At 46.0% G+C, this 21,407-nt stretch overlaps 2 protein-coding genes across 8 annotated transcripts in view; one reads left to right on the top strand and one right to left on the bottom strand.

Moving 5' to 3' along the window:
• Nucleotides 1-2,109, bottom strand: part of OGFOD3 (2-oxoglutarate and iron dependent oxygenase domain containing 3) — a 103,001-nt gene extending 100,892 nt beyond the window's left edge. Inside the window, exon 1 of one of the 4 annotated variants that reach the window (XM_065562708.1) lies at nucleotides 2,022-2,109. In XM_065562708.1, coding sequence (XP_065418780.1) covers nucleotides 2,022-2,062 — 41 coding nt within the window. In that variant the 5' untranslated portion in view covers nucleotides 2,063-2,109. Of the gene's footprint in view, nucleotides 1-1,573; nucleotides 1,778-2,021 lie in introns of those variants that run through there. The other 3 variants (XM_065562707.1, XM_065562706.1, XM_065562705.1) reach the window with 3 other exon arrangements.
• Nucleotides 1,440-19,563, top strand: HEXD (hexosaminidase D). Of its 4 annotated transcripts, none has more exons than XM_065562701.1 (13): nucleotides 1,440-1,569; nucleotides 4,134-4,276; nucleotides 4,958-5,067; nucleotides 6,776-6,863; nucleotides 7,413-7,577; nucleotides 9,427-9,610; nucleotides 11,264-11,335; nucleotides 13,001-13,196; nucleotides 14,444-14,526; nucleotides 15,645-15,723; nucleotides 15,806-15,907; nucleotides 16,781-16,870; nucleotides 18,128-19,563. In XM_065562701.1, the coding sequence occupies exons 2-13, from the start codon at nucleotides 4,178-4,180 to the stop codon at nucleotides 18,294-18,296; spliced, it is 1,437 nt and encodes a 478-aa protein (XP_065418773.1). In that variant the 5' UTR covers nucleotides 1,440-1,569; nucleotides 4,134-4,177; the 3' UTR covers nucleotides 18,297-19,563. The 4 variants fall into 4 exon arrangements, with proteins under 4 accessions (XP_065418773.1, XP_042703345.1, XP_005314478.1 ...); XM_042847411.2 differs by lacking the exon at nucleotides 1,440-1,569 and adding an exon at nucleotides 1,844-1,935; XM_005314421.5 differs by lacking the exon at nucleotides 1,440-1,569 and adding an exon at nucleotides 2,116-2,253.
• The last annotated feature ends 1,844 nt before the right edge of the window (nucleotides 19,564-21,407 follow it).

The raw sequence follows: 21,407 nt of genomic DNA, 5'->3' as shown, positions 1-21,407 counted from the left end.
CATTTGGCTCCTCTCTAAATCACAATGAAACTCTAAAAATGCAATTAATTTACCTTACTCTTAACAGGCAGAACTTGGCTTTCCAACAAGAACCTTGCCAAGAGGAAGACAAAAAACCCAGAAGAAAGTCCGTTTAATGTATTTTTCCCCATACATACATATTTAAGATGGAGGAGAAAAAAAATGGAGCAGCTCCCTCCCTTCGCATCTGCCCCACCCCCATTTTACCTAGAAACTGAGTTTTTATTGCTAACCAAGTAGGAACTGCAGAGTGCCATTTAAAATAGGGGACATTGATATCCCCCCCACATTTGAACCTTCTCTTCCCCTCTCAGGCATCTTCCCCTCCCCCACCAGCAGCCTGACCCTCCTGGCCCATGAACCCCTACACCCACCCCCTACAAATTTGAGTGAGTGGTACCGCAACACCCGTACTTGAACAGGGTCGCAGCACCTCTCGGGTCTGACCCAAAGCCCCTTCATCGTGACACAAGTCTTTGCAGGATTGGGGCCTTTCTTTGCATTTGCTGATTTGCACATTTAACTATGCAACAGTGTTTTTAATGGAATAGCATATGCCTAACATCGTCTAGACATAACACTGAAAGCCAACCCTAATAAAAACAGGTACAAATAACCAATGGATGGGGTGCAGCTCCTTCCTGACCTGTTATTTGGGGAACAAATACTCGCAAAACTTACTACAGGTAACAAATATTAGGTAAAGTCTCAAGGAACCATCCAAACCCTTCACAAAGATAAAGTTTCATACAATCAAATTTTGGTTTTGCTAAGAATTTTGGATACAGGAATAAATTTCAGCTATCATGAAGATTCGGGGGTAGTATTATCAGCATTATGAACACCTGTACGGCCTTCATGAACACATCATGGCTTAGATCTGAGCTACTCAAGCTTTCCCTAGAGGGGCTCTTAAGAGAAAGGCTGCATCGTGGACTTTCACCCACGAGGTAGGGTGATCAGGTCTGCAGGATGCAAGCCTGGGACACAGCTTCAAATCCCTGCTCTGCCTGTGTAATCGTGGGAAGTCACTTGGTCTCTCTGTGCGTCAGTTCCCCATCCCTACAATGGGGACAGCAGCCCCCTTCCCCAGCTCCCCGGGGTGTGCTGAGGAGCAAGGCACTAGGGCGTGGGAGTCTGCGTGGCGCTCGGGCACTCTGCGGATGGGGGCTCCAACGTGCCAGGTTGGGCAGCTCCCTGCGGGGCCCACGGGGACAAGCGGCGGGGTGGGGCTGTTTTAATGCCACATCTTTGACGCCGGGGCCGCGGCGCCCTGCGGTAGCCGGCCACGCACAGCAGCCCCCTGCAGAGCCGCCGGGCAGCGCGGGGCCTGGGCTCCCTCCTGCCCGGTCCCTTCCCATGATCGGGCTCCCGCATCCCGCCCGGGGCAGGTGGGGGCAGGGCGCGGAGCCCCAGCCACACAGCGAGCGGCGCTAACGGGCACCAGGGGCGTATCCCCGGGCTGAGGGGACGGCGCCCGGCCCAGCCCAGCAGGACCCGCCCCCTCTGCGGGGAAGCAGCCGGGACCCCACGCCCCCTCGCCGGCAGGTACCTGCTGAGGCGCCTCCGCTCCCCCCTGTCCGCCCAGGTCCCCGCGCTGCCCCCGCCGCTCTCGGCAGCCTTGGGCCCCGCCCGCCTCTGCGGAGCCATCGCGCTGCGGACGCGGTCGCTACCCGGAGCGCCGCACTAACGGCCGGCACGGGGAGACCGGAGCGATGCGCTCAAGCAGCCACTGCTGAGGCTGGAGGACAGGGCAGAGCAATCCATACCAGAGACAGGAAGCAGTTCAGGCTAGAGCAATCCACGCCGGAGTGATCGGGCAGACAAGAAAAGGCAAGTAGATAGGAGCAGTCTATGTCAGAGCAATGGGCAAAACAGGCCTAAGCGATCTATACCAGAATGACAGAGCAGGAGGTATGAAAATTGATTGAGAAAGAGACAGGCCAATGCAATCTATATCAGAGTGATAGAGCATAGACAGGGTTAGAGGCAGGCCATACCAGAATAATAGCCTGTGAAGGGGCAGGCCAGAGTAATCCATGTCAGAGACGCTTGGAAAGCAGCCAGGAGAAAGGCCAAAGAAATCTATTACCGAATGAAGGCCGGCGGGGAAATGGGTGGTAGGACAGACAAGAGCAATCCATGCAAGAGACCGGATCCCGTGAACTGTCTTGCTGCTGCTGGGTCTGAGTGGGGCCGGGAAGTGCGTTAACCCTCGCGGTGCCGGGGCAGGTGGGTGCCGCTGGCCGGGCGGGCTCTGGACTTGGGGCTGGTCAGGGCCCGGGCGGGTGCGAAACCACGGCTAACCCCAGCGCCCACGAATCGTGAGTTGGATCCAAACCCGCTAGACTTGCTCTGGAAGGGGAGAGTGGGGCTGCCCCGGCCACTCCAGTGTGTGTGTGGGGGGGGTTGCAACCGCTCCGGCCACCCCCAGTGGGGGGGAGGGGGTGCAACCGCTCCGGCCACCCCCAGTGTGTGTGTGGGGGGGGTGTTGCAACCGCTCCGGCCACCCCCAGTGGGGGGGGGGGAGCCTGCAATTGCCATGGCCACCTTAGAGTGAGTGGGGGGCGGTGGAGGAGCTGCAACTGCCCTGGCCACCCCAGTGTGTGGGGGAGGGAGGCTGCAACGGCTGTGCCCAGCTCCATGGGTGGGACCACCTACATCTGCCCATCCCTTTCCCTGCAACTAGTTCTTTCCCCCCAGTTCCCCATCACGTCTCCCCCCGCCCCATCTCTGCTCCTCCTGCAGCTCCTGGGATCACCCCCACCACCACCCCGCCACGCCAAGGCGGGAGACAGCACAATCCATTCCCCCCTAGGATCTAAGGGTTCTTCCCCTCCCCTTCCTAGGCTGGGTGTTGCATCCAGGGGGAGCAAATGTGTTGTTCCATCCCTGCTGCTCACAGGAGGGATGGGGGAGCAGAGCCCTGATCTGCTCAGCTCTTCCTGCTCCTCTCCTCCTGTGAGAAACAGTGTCAGTTCCTGGGACTTCCTACAGCCACTCTGATTGGCTGCTCTTCTTGAAGAGGTGGGTGAGTGGGACAGGCTACCAATCAGAGGGGGATTCCCCTGCCCCCACATAAGCAGGACTGTAATTTACAAGAGGGCTAGAGGTTGTAGCCAGGCTGGACGCACTCCCTGGCTCGCCAGAACTGGTGGTACTGGGTCCGAGAGTCTAGCGGGCGCTGCCTGGCCAGTGCATCATTGCCAGGGACGGTGGCTTTGTAGGACAAGTTTTTCCTCAATCTCCCTCAGCAAGGCCCGCACAGCCTCAGGGCCCTGCTTCATTACCCTCACTCAGCTCACTGCTCTCTGTGGCAGGGACACAGGTGCGGCCTTGCAGATCACAAATCTGTCAGTGCTGCAGGAGATGGGGTAGTCTTTCACTTTCCCAGCACTGGGCTTTCTCTGAGGAGCAAAGAGGAGTCAAACTGCTCTGTGACTAAATCAGCAGATGTGACTGTGAACAGGCCCTGGCAGCCCGTGTGTGGCCTAAAAAGGTGGTGTTTGATATCGTTAATCTAATACCCTGTGGCCCCATACCAATGTCCAGACACTCGCTTGAGACAGATGGGTAGTCTGGAACACCAAGTGTTTTAGCTGCATCTTCTGTTCACTTACGACATGGTATCAGCCCTCTCCCACTGACGTCCTCTCTGACTTTTAATTTTCAGTGTCGCCCTTTCCAAATTTCTCCATCTGCAGCACAGGGATAAGAATACCCCTTTTCTGCTTCCTCACAAAGGGGTAGGGAGGTTAAATGGCTGCCTGAAAATCACATTCGGGTCTTTGGGTAAAAGGTGCCACAGATGTGTAAAATTCACAACTCTCTCCATTGTGGAATTACAAGCCAGGAATCCCTTGTCCGGTTCTGCCCTCGCATGTGCCAGGCTCATGGATACGATGTAGCTGGGAATAGAACTGGGCCTGCGATCTGTGTTTCAGCACAATGGTTTAGCTTGTGTTTTTAGTACTTTTTTATAAGTGCAGCTCTTCCCCCGGTTAAAAAAATTGGGCTAAATCTTGCTTACATGAGACTTCTGTACTTAAGACCCATATTTAATTGTGGGGGGGGAAATACTCCGAGTAATAAGTTTTGCTGCTTTCCTCAAGGTAAAATATTTGCTTTTGCTGAAGACTGTTGACATGCTAAGAAGATGGAAGAAAACAAAATGACGGTCTCCTCACCATTTGGGCTGCACTTAGTGCACTTGGATCTCAAAGGTGCTCCACCAAAGGTCTCCTACCTGGCTGAGGTAAAACATTTATTGCATGCAAGTGGGGTTGTTAAATCATCTCCAAAATGATTCCAGTCCTTAGCTGGAGGTCACACTGGGGGGTGTAATGCAAGAGAGCATGTAGTGATCCATATGGCTTTGATTGGGGAGAGCAAAAAATTTGGTTTATCTAGAGGCCAGAATGTGTCAGTAGAATTTATTTAGGATGTTTACTGTAAACTGCAGTAACCTCAGTCCTTTCCTAGAAGGAAATAATGATTTAGGATTTCCACTTGTTGCAGATTAAGCTTTCATTCCAGCCTCCTTCACCAGCACTAAATCCACCACACACAATAACGGTAATGCTTTGCAGCTGCATGAGGAATTCAGATTCTAGTTAAGGAAAACCTTAAGCAGAGTCCTCTGTCCAAGTGAAGCATCTGATTTTGGTTGTAGCTGTTCACATTTGAGCCAACCAGCTCTGGGCTTCTTGATATCTTGGGTTCTGATTTCACTGTGAATGAAATACTCCACATAGGTGCCAGACAGACTGCCAAAAAAAAGTTAAGATTCCTCCTCACATCCTGCTGCCTTTGTTACCTTGGGAATTATGCAGGCCAGGACCTGTAAGACATGAGCTTGTTAAGCTTGTTAGTTGTGAACATGGATATTGTTATTACAAGCCAGACACAGATCTGCAGTGGTTTCTTTTTCTTGCAGATCTTTCCTTTATTTCGTACCCTTGGTGCCAATGGCCTTCTCATTGAGTATGAGGACATGTTTCCTTATGAGGGAGAGCTGAAGCCACTCAGAGCAGAGCATGCTTACAGGTATTGCAGTCAAATGCATTTTGCAAGGGTTGTCAGGTGGCCTTTTCATACTGCTAGGGAGGAGGCTACAGGCTGAGTCCTGGTCTCTCACTCTTGGACCGACCATCTGGCACAGCTGTAGAAGCTCCTGGGGGGTGGGAGAGGAGTATCACATGCCATTCTTAAGAGTCCAGAGGAATCATTGGTGAAGCTGCTACTGATGGTTTCCAAAGGGAGTGTCATACAGTCAATGTATGGAAGGATGGTAGCTGCAATAGAGGGCATAAGGAAAGCGAAAGTGCATTATAAATGGGATGAAGATGCAACAGCAAGCCTCCCCTCAGTCCTGGGGCCGGGGGGGAATGGAGCAGAACATGTCTGCTGGTGACTGTGTACACCTCTATCCCGATACAACGTGGTCCTCGGGAGCCAAAAATCCCTACTGCGTTATAGGTGAAACCCCGTTATTATCAGGGTAGCGGCGGCAGGGCTCTAGTGTTGATTTAAAGAGCTCCGGGCTCCAGCCACTGTGGGGAGCCCGTGCCCTTTAAATCGCCGGCCAAGCCCCACTGCCGCAGCTCCAGGGTAGCAGCGGCAGGGCTCCAGCGGTAATTTAAAGGGCCTGGGGCTCCCCGCAGCAGCCGGAGCCCCAGGCCCTTTAAAGCGCCGCTCGAGCACCGCTGCCGGAGCCCCGGGATTACCGCACTATATGCGAACCCATGTTATATCAGGTCGCGTTATATCGGGGTAAAGGTGTATTTGCTGTTTCCCATTTGTGTCTGTCAGGAGCACAGCTTTGGCATTTTCCTTGTTAAATTTTTCTGCATGTAAAATCAGCCCTTCACCTTAAATCTGGTCCACAGTCTTGGGATCTTGTCTGTTGGGCCAAGTCAGGATTTGGCTGGGACTGCTGTCGAGAAAACTCGAGGAAGTAGTGCAGGCGATTCAGTAGATGAGACAGTTCTGTCCAATACAGTGCTGAGCTGAGGTGTTGTCTAATGTCCTGAACATGGGGCTGGGAGTCAGGAACTCCTGAGGTTCAATCCTACCTTTACCATTACCTCCCTCTGTGGCCCTGGGAAAATCACTTAACCTCTGTGTTGAGTTTCCCCAATCTGTAAAAGGGAATAATGATACAACACCCCAGAAGGCAGATAGGTAAGTGAGATTAGTTACTGTAATGGCTGTACAACACTCTGAAAAGCGTACAGAGCTATGTCTGAGTGCCAAGTACTTGTACTGGACTGACAGCACAGCATGGTATGAAGCAGCTGCCAAAGATGCCAGCTTTTAGACTAGAAATAAAAGCAGGATCCTGACTACATGTGGTCACTAAGGATCCCAGGATAATTTTCACAGGTATAGGTAATATTAGCCAAATGCCAACGGAGGTGTTTCTGTTCTGCTCCATAAATACCCCTGCATTCCAGTTGCATAAGGTAAGTGCTTCCCTTCCAGTTGTGTTAGTGTTGCTGTCCAATGTTAACTCTATGAAGCCTTTACCTGTGATTTCTGTCTATACAGTGAATAGCAGTCTGTACAGTCAGTAAAGCCTGTGAAGAGCTTTGGGATAAAAGGTGCCTTATACATATTAGAGCATCATCCTTCTGAAATTGACAAGCTACTGGCTTTGGTTAACTCTAAACACTCTGTCCCGGGATCCTCGTGTAAATAACCCACGCGTGTGTACTCTCACTCTCTCTCACTTTCTTTCTCTCTCTTTTCCTAGTGCCTCAGAGATTAAAGAGATTTTAAATTTGGCAAAATTGCACAAGTTAGAAGTTATCCCTCTGGTGCAGACCTTTGGACACATGGAAGTAAGTGCATGTCTGGATTCGGGGGATGTTGTGTAGGTTAGAGAATTCTGGAAAGCAGGGAGTAGGCCATGGGTCATTGTCGTTTCTAGTGTTTAGCATTTGGGGGATATTACTCTGCACTTTTAACAGCACCTTCCATCCAGCAATCCAGAGCACCCCAATGACACTAGTGAATTCATCTTTTCAACCGCTCCAGTGAGACAGGGAGTGCTCTTATCCCCAGTTTCTATGTAGGAAAGCTGAGACACACAGAGGGGATGTGACTTCACAGCGGACGTAAGTGGCAGCACCAGGAATAGAACCCAGATCTCCTGACTCCCATTCCCAGGCTTTAACAACAAGATGATTCTTCCTCCCCTAGTAGATAAACTGACAGAATTTTTCTGTTGGGGCTTGTCCTCTGCCTCTGTCATTTTCTTGAGCACAGCAAAGTTTCCAAAATTGTAACAGTGGCACCCATTGGATCCCAAAGTGACATGAGACAGCACCATAGTTGTGTCGATCTTGCAGTCATTCTGTGGTTACATCCGTACATCTCATCTTTTGTAGTTTGTCCTAAAACACCAAGAGTTTTCTCACCTCCGGGAAGTGGAGATGTTTCCAAATGCCCTCAACCCACACAAAGAGGAATCCCTGATGCTGGTCAATGCAATGATTGACCAGGTTGTGGCGCTGCACGATGGCTTACGATGGTTTCACATAGGCTCTGATGAGGTATGATTCTCCCTAATGACACCGTTTCTCTCAAGTGCTGAGGGACAAAGCGAGGGTTCACGCAGAAATCTTTTTGTGTCTGGGTGGACCAGAGACCCCCTGAATTTAGTGGTGGATGCTGAGGACACATCGGAGTGAAATTAACTTTTCAGGCAAGGGAACCAACAAGATTCCAGCTCTGAGAAGCTAAATCTAAAAGTAATTTTTAATTCTTAATATCGCTGATTGCAACAGAAGGAGTTTATTTTCTTTAATAGGTTGATCAAAAGTAAAGTATTAGCTCCAGAAAGGTGCTTCTAACTCAGCACTTGGCTTGAGTAAGACCCTTGGCCTAAAAGGGGTTCACTTGGAATCAGATTTCAAGCCTGAGGTCCTGATTGGTTATGTTCAACTATATCCCGTGTTTTTTCAAGCTAAGTTATTAGCATCATTGTCCTGGCCAAATTCCTTCTTAGTTAGGCTCTTTGGGGCAGGGACCGTCTTTTTTTCTGTGTTTGTACAGCACCTAGCGCTATGGGGTCCTGGCCATGACTCCTATCTGCTTCTGCAATACAAATAATAAATAATGCAACATACGTTCTGCTGACAAAAATGCTCCCTTAGTTTCTGTTGGGTGACATAGTCCTCTCTTCCTGCTGATATGTGCTGTTACACAACTGCCACCAGCTATCCCAGAGGTGCACTTCACTGGTGTGCTGAGTGATTTCTGTCTGCAAAGTGGTTTGGTATGATAACGTCATATTAAAGTCCCAAAGAATCAAAGCCATATCCCCTCACTATACCACTTCGTAGAAGTAGTGCCAGGTACATTGGTTAGGATTAGGGATTCTCAAGAATAATGAGAACATCCACAGTCACGTGAATGGATATATAAAGAGCATTAGGCTGAGGCACTTTTGTTCATTAACCACCTTGGAAACTCCGATCTAGTTTTCCAGGATCATAATCTCTCCCTCACCCCTCTCCAAGCCCATTGGTATCTACACATAATTTTCAGTGCCGTAAACTTGTTTCTATCTGTGATGAGTTTGATGGAGAGCACCCAGGTAATTCTACAGGCAGTTGGATGGCAGATGAACAGAGTCCCCCTAAGGCAGGGAGTCCAACCCATAGGAACCTTAACCCTTGCCCCAAGTACCCCACCCATAGGAACTCTTACCCTAGAGTGAGAAGTCTTATCCATAAGAACCCTAACCCTAGCTCCAAGTACCCTTACCAGAGGAACTCTAACCCTAGGGTGCAGAGCCACATTCCAACGTGCATGTCACTGTGTGATTTGAAAACAGGTGTGATGGCTCTTAGGTAAGCTGACAGGATTGTTCAGGCTCCTGGAGGAGTTGTACCTCAAGATTCTGCCCAGACTTTCCAGGAGGTGGTTATTCTAACTTGCCGAGTCATTGAAAATGTTTTCTTTAAGTAGTTTAATTCATTAGGATATTTAACCCCTTCATTTCTGTGCAGACTTTCAGCCATCACAGCACACAGGTCTCCACAGCCTGTAGAGGCCTCCCTGGGCTGTTGGAGCCCCACATGAAAGCTACTGAGGCTGGAGTGCTCACCAGCTGTGGGATGGGATTTAAACGGAATTATAGGCCAACGTCTTACCAAACCGTGTGGATGCTCTGTGCTTGCTGCCTGCTACAGGCTCAGGGAGGCTTCGACAGGGAGATTTCTTGGGAAACTCTGAGCTCTTGTCTTCATTTTGAATAGATGGGGAATCCATTCTTCCCTACCCTTTTCTCTTCTCTTTGATCCACGAAAAGGAAAATAAGAGGAGACAGGGATGAAGGAGGAGACATATTAAAAGAGCCTCTATGATAAAGCAGTGTCTTTTGGTTGGTGCCCCCAGGTCTACTATCTCGGTGAAGGGGAGGAATCAAAGCAATGGCTGCAGAAAGAAGAGAACAGCACAGAGAAGCTGTGTCTGTCCCACATGAAAGCAGTTGCAAGTTGCATGGTCTCGTCTCATCCGGAGGTGAAGCCCATTGTGTGGGATGATATGCTCAGGGGGGTGAGTGAGGAAACACTGACAGGTATGTGAGCTGGGCAGGAGGACGCCTCTCATAACTTTATAGCATAACAAACTCTACATACCCGTGTTTGAAACAGACTGTACTGGGCAACTCGTCATTCAGTTGTGACAATTAGGAAGAAGTCAGAAGTGATTTCACAAAGAGCTAAGGAGAGGAGAGGGATTGCCCAGTAGTTAGAGCCCTGGTGTCAATTCCCTGCTTTGCTGCAGATTTCCTAAGTGACTTTGGGCAAGTCACATAGCCTCTCTGTGACTCAGTTTTCACTCTGTAAAATGGGGATAATAGCACTGCCCTACCTCACAGGCGAGTCCTGAAGATAAATACATTACAAATAGTGAGGTGCTCAGATACTGTGGTAACAGGGGCCATATAAGTACCTAACATAGATCAAGATGCCGTGTGTGGGTCTTTGTCGTCTCTCTCTGACCATTTAAAAAATTTCATGGAGCTTTACATAAAGACAGAGGTTTGAATCAGTGTCCTTAGCCTCAACTTCCACACCCGCCTGGGCAGTGTTTTGTGCACCAGTTAGTAGTTGCTCTCCACAGAAGTGCCTGCATGCCAATGGTGCAGACTAACGGAGAGAAGCCCTGACCGGGTGTCTTTGACATTGCTGTTTATCGCTGTGCACGACAGGGATGTCCAGAACTGAATTGTGGGATTGCTCAGTGGCCTCGTTCACATTAGCCTTTTTCCAACTATTGCTAAACTTGGTGCAGCCCTGATATAAACAGGGATCCAGCCAGCCAGCAGCATTGTCATCACGCTACCATGAAGACCTGCTCTGAACAGTTTAAAATGGGGTTGGGTTAAACACTGATTTTTTGCAATGTTTACTGATGCTTGGCAGCAGCTTCTGCATGGCCAGGTAGTCTTCAGTGTTTAAATCCAAGTGAATTAATCTGTTACAAAGTAACTTGGGACCAAACCTGCACTTTGTACATACAGAATTTCCACTGAAGTTGGAGGAAGTTTTATATGTGCAAAGAATACAGGATCAAACCTTTGCAGGATCATTTGTTCCTGTAACCACATTCGCTGGTAAGCCCAGGAGATTGATAATGAGACTGGCTAGAGATGAAGGACTCTTATGCTATGTCTACTCTACCACCTATCTCAGCAAAACTTATGTCACTCTGGGGTGTGAATATTCCACCCCACTGAGCGACATAAATTACACCAACATAAGCATTTGGCGATGGGAGAGCTTTTCCCACCGACAAAGCTTATGCCACTTGTGGAGTTGGCTCTCTCCTGTCGGCATAGAGTGTCTTCACCAGACGTGCTGCAGCGGCACAGCTGTACCAGTACTTCCATTGATATGGCCTTAGTCTGGCTAATAGGTGTCCATCCTATGGATGGTCACTAATTGGTCCCTTTGTTGACAGTGTCAGGAAAGAATCTAAGGAGTGAATGGAGCCTCACCTTGGAAGAGTCCTCTCTAAACCAGAGTTTGCAGGGAGAGGCCAGGAGGGACTTGCGCTCTGGTGCTGCTTGTGTTCTTGTCTGTTCTGTACGTAGAGAACATCTGCATCCAAGGCTGACAAACCCATCCCGTGGGGTTTGATGCAGGGCTGATTACTGCAGCATTAACACACACGTAGCTTTAACTGACCATTTTGCATCACTTAAAACGAATTCTGCTCCTTCTAGAGTCTGGGGTAGCTCAGCTGATGGAGCCAATGATTTGGGACTATGCACCGGATCTTGACGAGGATGACAAAGGTTTGTACTGTTGATTCTGAACTACGCGGAGCATGCAAACTTAAAAATGGCCAGTTTCCAATTCTTACATCACATGGTCCCCAGACACCAGAAGCTTTTGCTGTATTAAATAAACCTTCTCCTACTAACTTATATTAATATTAACTTATATTAATTATAACAATCTCTGTATGTGATGGAGACAACTATGCAGATCTTGCTAGAATCTGTGCACACTGATTTATTGCTCCTGGGAAGGTTTTCAAGGGGAGTATGGTCCCTTTCTTTCCAGCAGAATATATGGAAAGATGATCTTAGCCTACCCTTCTGTTAAACTGAATATAGACTTTAGGCATGTCGCTTCTTTAAAAAAACCTTATATTTGTCATCAAGAATCTCTCACCATTTTACACTGTCAAAATGAAGTTGTAAGCAAACCCCTTTGCTCTGACTTCGTGGCATTGTACCTGTTCCATCTAACTTTATTTTTCTCTCTCCACTCCTGTTGTGAAGGATTTTCATCTGTTAAGGTCAGGATTTTCACACCTACCTGTCATCTTGTTTTTACTGGCCTGGGCACTCAGCATAGTCAACAAGGGGTGTCATTTGAAAAAGTCCTTAGCGTTGGCTTAATTCTGCTTCTGTTGAAGGTTAATGAGCATTCTTCAGTGGGTCCAGTTAGACTAATACTGAGCACTTCTGAAAATCCCACCCTAAAGGCCTCATACAAGTTCCGTGGAAGTCAGAGAAAAGGCTCATATTTGATTCCCATGGGAGTTGGATCAAGCCTTAAAGATTTTATATTCAAATGCTTAGGGTGTGTCTATACTGCAAGAGCTACCGTGGCACAGCTGCAGCTATGCCATTGTAGTGTAGACATTTTCTACAGTGATGGAAGAAATTTTTCCATTGCTGTAGTAAATCCACCACCTCAAGAGGCGGTAGCTAGGTTGATGGAAGAATTCTTCCATTGACCTGGCTGTGTCTACGTTTTTACAGCCCAGAGAAATGTAGCTTGATCGATCTGTGTTTTAGGTGTAGACCAGGACTTAGGTGCTACAGTAACTAACAGTTGTTTGGTGTTCCATACATTCAGGTATACACCCAGCTTTCTGAGCACTCTAGAGATGAAACTTAAATCTCCGAAGTGTTTGCATTCATTGGGTCTGATTTTCTTCTGACCTGCACCAGTGTAAATCTTTGGAGGGAGTAACTTCTGATTTACCCCAGAGTGAGAGAAGAAATTGGCCCTGTGTGGACTCTGCTATAACAGCGGGGTTTCCAGATGCCCAATTCTGCAGTCCTTACTCAAGTGAGTAACACTTGGCCATGTGAGGAGTCCTCACGTGAGTGGGGTTTGCAGAATCAGATCATGAATGAAGTACCTTGAGAATATGGGCCTGATCTTATAGACAGCAAGACTCTCACTAAAAGCCAGTAAGGGACATTTGCCTGCAAATGGACTTTGGCTCCAGTGCCTGCATCCAGAATAGCCTTTGGTGAACAAATGTACTGTGTTTTTCAATGAGTGAAAGTGTGACGCTGCTTCTGGCCTCTTCTAGCTCAAACCCAGAGCTGTGTCTCTTTTGCACAAGAGTTCAGGATCCAGAATTCCTCTGAACAGGAGTAATGCAGCTAAAACTGAGCACCTTGTGCTGTACATGTCCCCTTGGTCTTATATTTCAGTGCTTCTCATTGAAAAGTACCGCAAGTGTGGCTTCCCCAAGCTGTGGTTTGCTAGTGCCTTTAAAGGAGCCACTGGGGCGAATCAGTCTCTAACCCTGATTGGACACCACCTAAAAAACCATCTCCAGTGGCTGAAAGTGGCAAACAGCACCCCTGCTGATATGCTCCAAGGCATCGCCCTGACCGGCTGGCAAAGGTAAGGGCTGTTCTTTAAGCAGTTCCATGGAATGTCTGCAAACAAATTCCCACCGAACAGTATCAAGATAGGCATAAAGGATCCACAGGGAGCTGCAGGGAACTCTGGAATACTGCAGTGCCTCCTGTTGCTCACTTATAGCCCCTCCCCAAGTAACTGAGGGTTGTTGATGGGTCTCAAAAGGTTCCTTCCAGTCCTCTGGCCCAGGAGCATTAAGGCCATGGAGTGTGGAGGGGAAAACTGAAGGGTGTTCAGGTCTAAATCCAACGACGATTAATATTTGCTCTACCTGGGAGTAAAAAACTCAGTTAACTCAACTACATTCTTAACTAGGGAGCTTGTGTTTTGTAGCACACCAGGTTAATCAGTAGAAATGACTCTTGTTGAAGACACGTCCAATAGTTAAGTGTTAAGGCAAAATGAAGATTGGAATTTCAGCCTTTTTAAATGCTGTTTTGTGTCACCTTGAACTGGGTTTTATTTCACTCTTCTTTTGGGTGAGGGGATGGATGTATTGAATACACATTTATTACAGATTATTTTCTGCAGATGCATGGAGACCACTTTACTCATCCTATGCTAATATTTAACATTGATAGGACTAATCTACATACCAACTAAATGGCCTGCAGACAATGATTATTTAAACAAACCATTCCACAGGATGCCTTTGAAATTGTTTGCACTCTAACTCAGATAGCACAAGTTATTTTTATCCTTCATGGGATGAAAATATGAATGTAGCTTGATCTCCCAGTCCAGTTAAACCCTTGAAAATGGGGGCTACCCCATAGAAATGTGGCCAGACACTTAAAGTTTATCCTTCCAATGCTGCTCTAGTTAATACCCAAGTCCAGAAATGGAATAGTTAAAAGAATAAACTATTGTAATGATGGTGTCAAATACCACAAAACTACGTGAGGAAATAATTGTAAGTATTAGAAGGAGAAAAGCGTTTCATGGGACAGAGGTATGATCTAAGATAAGGCCAGAAATCCTGAGTTCTAATTCAGGCTTTGACCCTGATTTGCCTTGGGCAAATTACTTAATCTGTTTCTCAGTTTCCTCATCAGTAACAGAGGTATAATTATCCCTTTGTACGTTGGAGGGGGAGTTAGGATGTGCTTTATCCTGAGAGATGGACTAATGTTTATAAAACACTTCAAGACTGTTGGATGAAATGCTAACATTCAGCACCTATTTACAGCAAAGCATTGACTGAATGGACATTTATTTATTTATTTCAGGTATGACCACTTCTCTGTCTTATGTGAGCTTCTTCCAGTGGGAATCCCATCATTAGCTGTGTGTCTACAGGCGCTACAGAATGGTACACACTGTCTATATCCTCTATCAGAGCTAATATCTATTCCAAAAGAAATAAAAGTTAACTGTGACTAAAGTTCTGCAAGATCAAACCACCTCTTAAATTTAACAGGCATGTCTGTGATCATGAAAATTGTTAGATTATAAACAATGTGTTTCTGATCTAATTTCATACTCTTTGTAGGCACACAGGCATGACTATGGTAATAACAGCTGCTGTGGTTTCCACCCATTGTGTGGTTCCATTAATTTAATAAGGAACCTTATTATACTAATCCTCTTGTGTTTTTGAGTAGCGCATAAATTGACATTGATTTCCTTTCTCAAGTGTAATCTTTTTAAGCATTAGAAGCTATGAATTGCTTTTGAAACCAATCTGCTTAAACTGATTTTTGACTCGTTGCTCATACAGAAATGAGACTAGTTACACATAGACCACATTTAACTCTAAGGCCTTGTCTATACCAACAAGTTGTTCTGCTTAAACTATACCAATGTGGATAAAGGAGGACAGCCTCCCTAAAATGGATGCAGCTATACCAGCATCAAGGTGCTTATAGCAGTATAGCTAATTCCCAGATGGGAAGGGGCATAAGCTATACCAGTAGAAGGTATTTATACCTGTATAACTTCATCCACACTAGCGACTGAATCAGTATAACCATTTCAGGAAAAAAAGACCCTTAACCTAAATAGTTATACTGGTAGACTAGGCCTTAACCTGTAGAATTCTGCAAGGGTCAATTCTGTCTTCTGCATTTCTTCTTTTGGGGGCTAGGAAAGCTTCCTGAAACTTTTTTTTTTAAATTAAGATGGTCTAAAAATATTAAGAGGGAAATGCAATGTAAAAAAACTAGGCAGACAGGTCTGGGGTGGCAGTAGTAATTTCTCAATGGAAAATTAACACACCTTACTGAAGTCTGTAGGAGGGATTTTCATAAGCACTCAGTTTTGGCCTAACCCTGCTTCTGTTTAAGTGAATGAGAGTTTTACCATTGACTTTAGTGGAAGCAGAGTTAAAATCCCTCCTTACTTGTATTATAGCTATTTGTGTCCCCATTTTTCCATTTGAGGCTTCACTTTTCCTCTGCTCCCCTCTTACTTTGATTGTCCTTTGCCCAGGTGCCTATTCTGAAAAGGTTAAAGAAAATGTGGAGAAACAGCTGGGGCTCTCAAGTCTGGAAATCGACACTTTCATGAGGTAAAGCCCCACTTGCTGGATTCAGATGCTTCTTGTTGTGTTGCGATGTAATTTTGGAGACTGACATATTCTTTTTGGACAGTGAAAGTTCAGGGACCTTTCCAGGGAGTGACATCTTTACACTTGTGACTCAGGTCTGCTTCTATCTGAAGCCCTCAGTAGACGAACTTCTTGAAAGAAACAGGTAAAAAAAAAAATAAACTTTGTATTTTTGCTGTCTCCTCATAAGTGATTGGCCCATAATGTACATAAATGGTGCAAGAAAACTTAAGTTGACTTCTCTAAGGTGGCTAATGCTCTTAGTTGTGGAGCTTAGTTGGTGGATAAGGCGTTACATGACCCTCTGCTCTGAAATAGAGTGATACCAGCAGAGGATAACACATTTAGACCTGGATTCAGCAAATTGCCCAGACACTTGCCTAAGTCCATCCCTTTTTATCACAGCACATGCTTAAATTCTTTGCTGAATCAAAGTTTTACTGCCATTGAAGACAAAATGTAATTTCTGAAAGTTCTAGTGAGAAAAAGATTAGTGTTTAAATTATAACGGCAAAATATTGTGCCTTAGGACCCAAACTATCATTCTCAACCAAATTCAAAGGTGATGTGTAAAATGGCATAAATTAGACTCCCTTACACTAATTTAGACTGCATTAGATCCATTCTACAACTGTGCAAGGGTGTCTACATCAGTGTGAGGGAGATTCCAATTTAAACCACTTCTTATATCCAGGGCCGGCTCCAGCATTTCTGCCGCCCCAAGCAAAAAAAAAAAAAGTCGCAATCGGCGGCAGCAATTGGGGGGAAAAAAAAAAAAAAGCCACAATCGGCGGTGGCAGTTCAGCGGCAGGTCCTTCGCTCCTAGAGGGAGTGAGGAACCTGCTGCCCCCGAATTGCCGCAGGTGCTGCCCCTCTCCCTTGGCCGCCCCAAGCACCTGCTTGTTAAGCTGGTGCCTGGAGCCGGCCCTGCTTACATCACCTCAGTCTGGCCTGCAGCCATCTGTCCCCATCAGTCACTGCTGTTTCAAGGAATATTCAGGCTGAGATGTATTTTCAGGTATGTCACAGGCTGGTTCAGCCCCTACCACAGAAAGAGGAGGATCGTTCATCCTATAATGATGCATCATTTTCAGCCGGATGCACTAAGGTAACTCAACACTCCACTTTGCAAGATACTGGAAATAAAGCTTGTGTTTAAAACATTCTGTGATTTCAAACTTGAGCACCATCATTTGGAATAAGTCAACATTAAGCAACCTAGTTGTTATAAAACAATCGAACATGAAGCATATAGGTTTTCCCCATGTATTTGACTTGGGATGGCTCCATGGAATGCAGGTACAGAGTTATCCCACAGGAAGCTTTTGCTATGTGAGAGAAATAAAAATAGTATAGTGCTTTTCATCCACAGATTTCATGTGCCTTACAAGAGGTAAATATCACTTTCCCCATTTTACAGATTGGGAAGACAGCTACTCAGAAAGGAAGTGACTATGCAGTGGCAGGATCTGGAATAGAAGCAGATCCTCTGACTCCCAGTCCACTGCCAATGCAATTCATGGTCTTGTTTAGTAGATCAGTGTATATTTTTATCTATTTAAATTTTCACAGTTGTGGGAAATCACGGGGGCAGAGGAGGTCAGACAATAATTATTTGACAGACATTGAGATTCAAATAATTAAAGCTTTATACACCAACTGTTTTAGCAGAGCTGTAAATACATGCTTTTAGGCAGCATTCATTACAACACATTTTATACTCATTAAGGTGGGGCTCACACAAAGTAAGGTTCTCAACCAGCATTTCTATCATCCATGGAAATTCTTTTTGGTTGGTTTGTGTGTATATGTATTGTGAAATCAACATTTACCGATAAAAATCTAATCCTTCCAAGCCTATTTAAAGTTAAAGCCTATTTTGTCAATTCATATGTTATGCTGATTTTTTAACAGTTACTATGGCAGGGGGAGATTAAATTTCAAAAACTGCTTGAATTAGTAGTGACTTAAATCCCTACTAATTCAAGGTCAGGTTTCAAGTAAAAAAAAAGGCACAGTTCCTCCTTAACTGATACTCCTTTGCACCATTTTTTAAAGCCACTGAATGAATGAGATGCGGAGGTTAACTGCCCCCAAAATGTAAGGTACAGTCCTGCAGCTTTAAATCCATTGCAGTCCTGTAAAAGATACATCCTTTCCTGCAGGAGAAATGGAACTTTAAGGCTCCAGCACAGTATGCTAGAATTCCATTTCTTCTCTCTGCAAAGGGTCACCTGATGATCTCATCTCATCTCTTTTGTCATGACTTAATTGCAAATGTACTTGGTGCAGTTGGCTAATAATCCTGGTGAAGAACATGACTTGTAGCACACTCTGTTCACTTCTTCCTTTGGTTTCTGTTTAGTCTTCTAGCCAAGTGGAATGCTGTGATGCAAGAGCTTCAAGCAGCCCTTGAGAGAGTTTTCTACATGTGTACCCTAGAAGAGTGGATGGAGGAGAATGTCCATCCCAGCTTACACAAACTGCAGGAAGTAGTGGATGACCTAGACAAAGCAATACAAGCACAATCCTAGCTGCCCTCACAAACTGCCAAACGTCTTATCTAAGACCCTGGCTGGTGCAAATTCATGAGTAACTGTATAGCCAGAGGAATAAAGTACCCATGTATAGTAAAGTGGATGCAACTTCACTGAAGTTGAGTTGGGCCCTATCCACAGCAAGGAATTTGCATCAGCACAGCTAGAATGACTAAGTATGAAGATGTGGGGTTCTATCTTTACCTCCAACCAATGCCGAAACTCAGCCTCTGAAATCAGCTACTGCAATATGCGTACTTGGCCAGACTTACTTCTGTGTATAACAATGAAAACAAGAATGAGGCCAAGCTTGGCTGTGTCCTTAGTAGTGAGAGTATAGGGAAAGGAGAAAGTGCATCAAGACAGATCTTGAATTTTGAAAATATTTCTCTTTTAGGTAAAAGTGACCTGAAAAAGTAATGTGGCAAATTCCAGTCACTCACCAGTATGAGCTGAATGCCCCCTTCCCCACCCCCAAGATTCCGCATACTTCTGCCTTGTTGTAGGTCTTTCCATTATGGCCATCTGATTCTTGCTCAGAGGCAGTGTTCCAGTACACATCCTACTGCAGCATTATGACAAAACTTCAGTCAATCCATGGCTCCAGATAAGTCCTGTTTGTGACATTCTTAGTTTCTAAAGTATAGAAAGAAACTTTAAAAAACAAAAAGCCTACATCCAGCTTTGAGCAGGTTCAAATCTGGAACTGAAGGTCACAACTTGACCTTTTAAAAAAAAAGTTATTAAAATACAGGTTTTAACTAGCTTTTTAGGAGAACAGGAGAAAGATGTCTTTGAGAGCTGTGACATCACAGCATGGTGTATGACAGGGCATCAAAGCAGGAGTCAGCTGGCTTTAGTGGACTTGCAGGACTTGAAATGAGAGGTGGGAAATGAATTTTTGGTAACATGCTGAACACTGCAGTCTGGTTATTTGAGGAAGTTTCTTAAAGCCTCTCAACATAACAGAAAAGTATCGAAATCACTTCAGACACCCTTCAGTCCTTAGCTTCATAACTATAAATCTGACTTTTGTTGCATCTACTTGCAAAGTTAGAAACTAGTCTGAAGTCAATAGAAAGACACCCGTAGGCTTTCGGTGCTTGAGATGAGGGCTCTTAACCAGTTTACAAGAGCTGTGAAACATGAACTTGTATGTAAACCATTAACAAGCATATTGTAACTACTGGGCACAAAATAAGTCTGTGAAAATCAGATACTCCAAGTGTGAATTTACAATAAATATTCAAAATACCTTTTAAAATGTTTGCTTCATTCATTGCTTTCTTGAAACATCTAAATACAGAGTTTAAAGATTGAGTATGGGGCCAAGTTGTAATGTCAACTTTTAAATTAGTATATCTCTGAACAACTGAGAAAGGCAGAGATACAATAAATGGAGAGAGGCAGTGTAGAATGGGATTCACAAAAGCTATCTCACTAGGCAGCTCCTTGCCTAAGGTAGGCAATGGGAGATGCCAAACTGAGGGAGGCGTGCTAAGCCCCTCCCGCTTGGAGATAGGTGCTTAAGTGCTGGCTGCAGGGACATGCATCCCTCTACTTGGGATTCTCAACTGTGAACCTCTGCATAGGCACCTATGCTGTTTTTGCAAGAAGCTGGGCAGGAGGGAAGCCTTTCTTCAACTTTTAGCCCAGTGGTTAAGGTACTCACCTGGGATGTAGGAGAGCCCTGGTTCAAGTCCCCTCTGCCACCTGAGGTGAGTGCTCTAACCAGTGAGCTATTCTGATGTCTATTTCAATATCTCCTGTGCAAACTGTCCACTGTGGATAAATACTGCTACTTTCTACACTACACTGAATGCCCTTGCCTCAAAGAGCTTGGGCCTTTGGTTCATTGTATATGATATGCCTTGCTCTGGACTTCTGGGGAATAAACAAGGATGGGTTAGCCTCAGGACATTTGGCTCAGTTCAGATAAGCCCTTTTGTAGCTCTTTTCAGCAGTAGATCTCAAAGCACTTTACAAAGGAGGTCAGTATCATTATCCCCATTTTACAGGTGGGGAAACTGAACCACAGAAACGTGAAGTGGCTTGCCCAAGGTCACCCAGCAGGCCAGTAGCTAGCGGGGAATAGAAATCAGGGCTCCTGAGTCCCAGTCCAGTGCTCTAGTCAGAAGCAATGTTATTCATGGTGGGAAATGGAAGGGATTTAAATAAAGGCATGAGTGTTTAAAATGTTACCATCCCACTATAGAATGCTAGTTCCCCCATACCTTTACAGATGTGCCTTAGAAATGAAGTCCAAATGAGACTTTAACACACTTCAAATTCATTTCTCTTCATTGGTCCATGCAGCTTCCCAACCCCAGCTGTCTGGGACAATGCTGCCACACCCCCTGGCTTGAACAAACACCAAATATGTGGTTTCCACCATTAGCACCCCCATTATAAAAATTGTTCCAGCACCCCTGGACTAGGAGTCACCTTACTGGCTGAAGGAGAGTCACTAGCACCTAGACTGGCAGAGGCCTGCTTTAATTCTCAAAACTTGTAGCCACACAGTCCCTTCCTGTTTACCAATAAGAGTAGGTCTCTTCTTTCTGTTCTGCAGACAGCTGCTCCACTTTCTGGTATCTGACCAGCAGCATGTGCATATGCCATTTTGGTTTAATTCAGTGGCTCTCAACATTTCCAGACTAATGTACTCCTTTCAGGAGTCTGATTTGTCCTGCCTACTGCCAAGTTTCACCTCTCTTAGGCCTGGTCTACACTACGGGTTTAGGTCGACTTTAGCAGCGTTAAACCGAATTAAGCCTGGACACGTCCACACAACGAAGCCCTTTCTTTCGACTTAAAGGGTCCTTTAAACCGGTTTCTTTACACCACCTCCGACGAGGGGATTAGCGATAAAACCGGCCTTTGCGGGTCGGAATTGGGGTAGTGTGGACGGAATTCGACGTTATTGGCCTCCGGGAGCTATCCCACAGTGCTTCATTGTGACCGGTCTGGACAGCACTCTCAACTCAGATGCACTGACCAGGTAGACAGGAAAAGACCCGCGAATGTTTGAATTTCATTTCCTGTTTGCTCAGCGTGGAGAGCACAGGTGACCACGCAGAGCTCATCAGCACAGGTAACCGTGATGGA

Source organism: Chrysemys picta, chromosome 12, assembly GCF_011386835.1.
Source record: "Chrysemys picta bellii isolate R12L10 chromosome 12, ASM1138683v2, whole genome shotgun sequence".
Lineage (NCBI taxonomy): Eukaryota > Metazoa > Chordata > Testudines > Emydidae > Chrysemys > Chrysemys picta.
The sequence above is the reverse complement of the archived record's forward strand: the minus strand, read 5'-3'. Positions and strand labels throughout refer to the sequence as shown.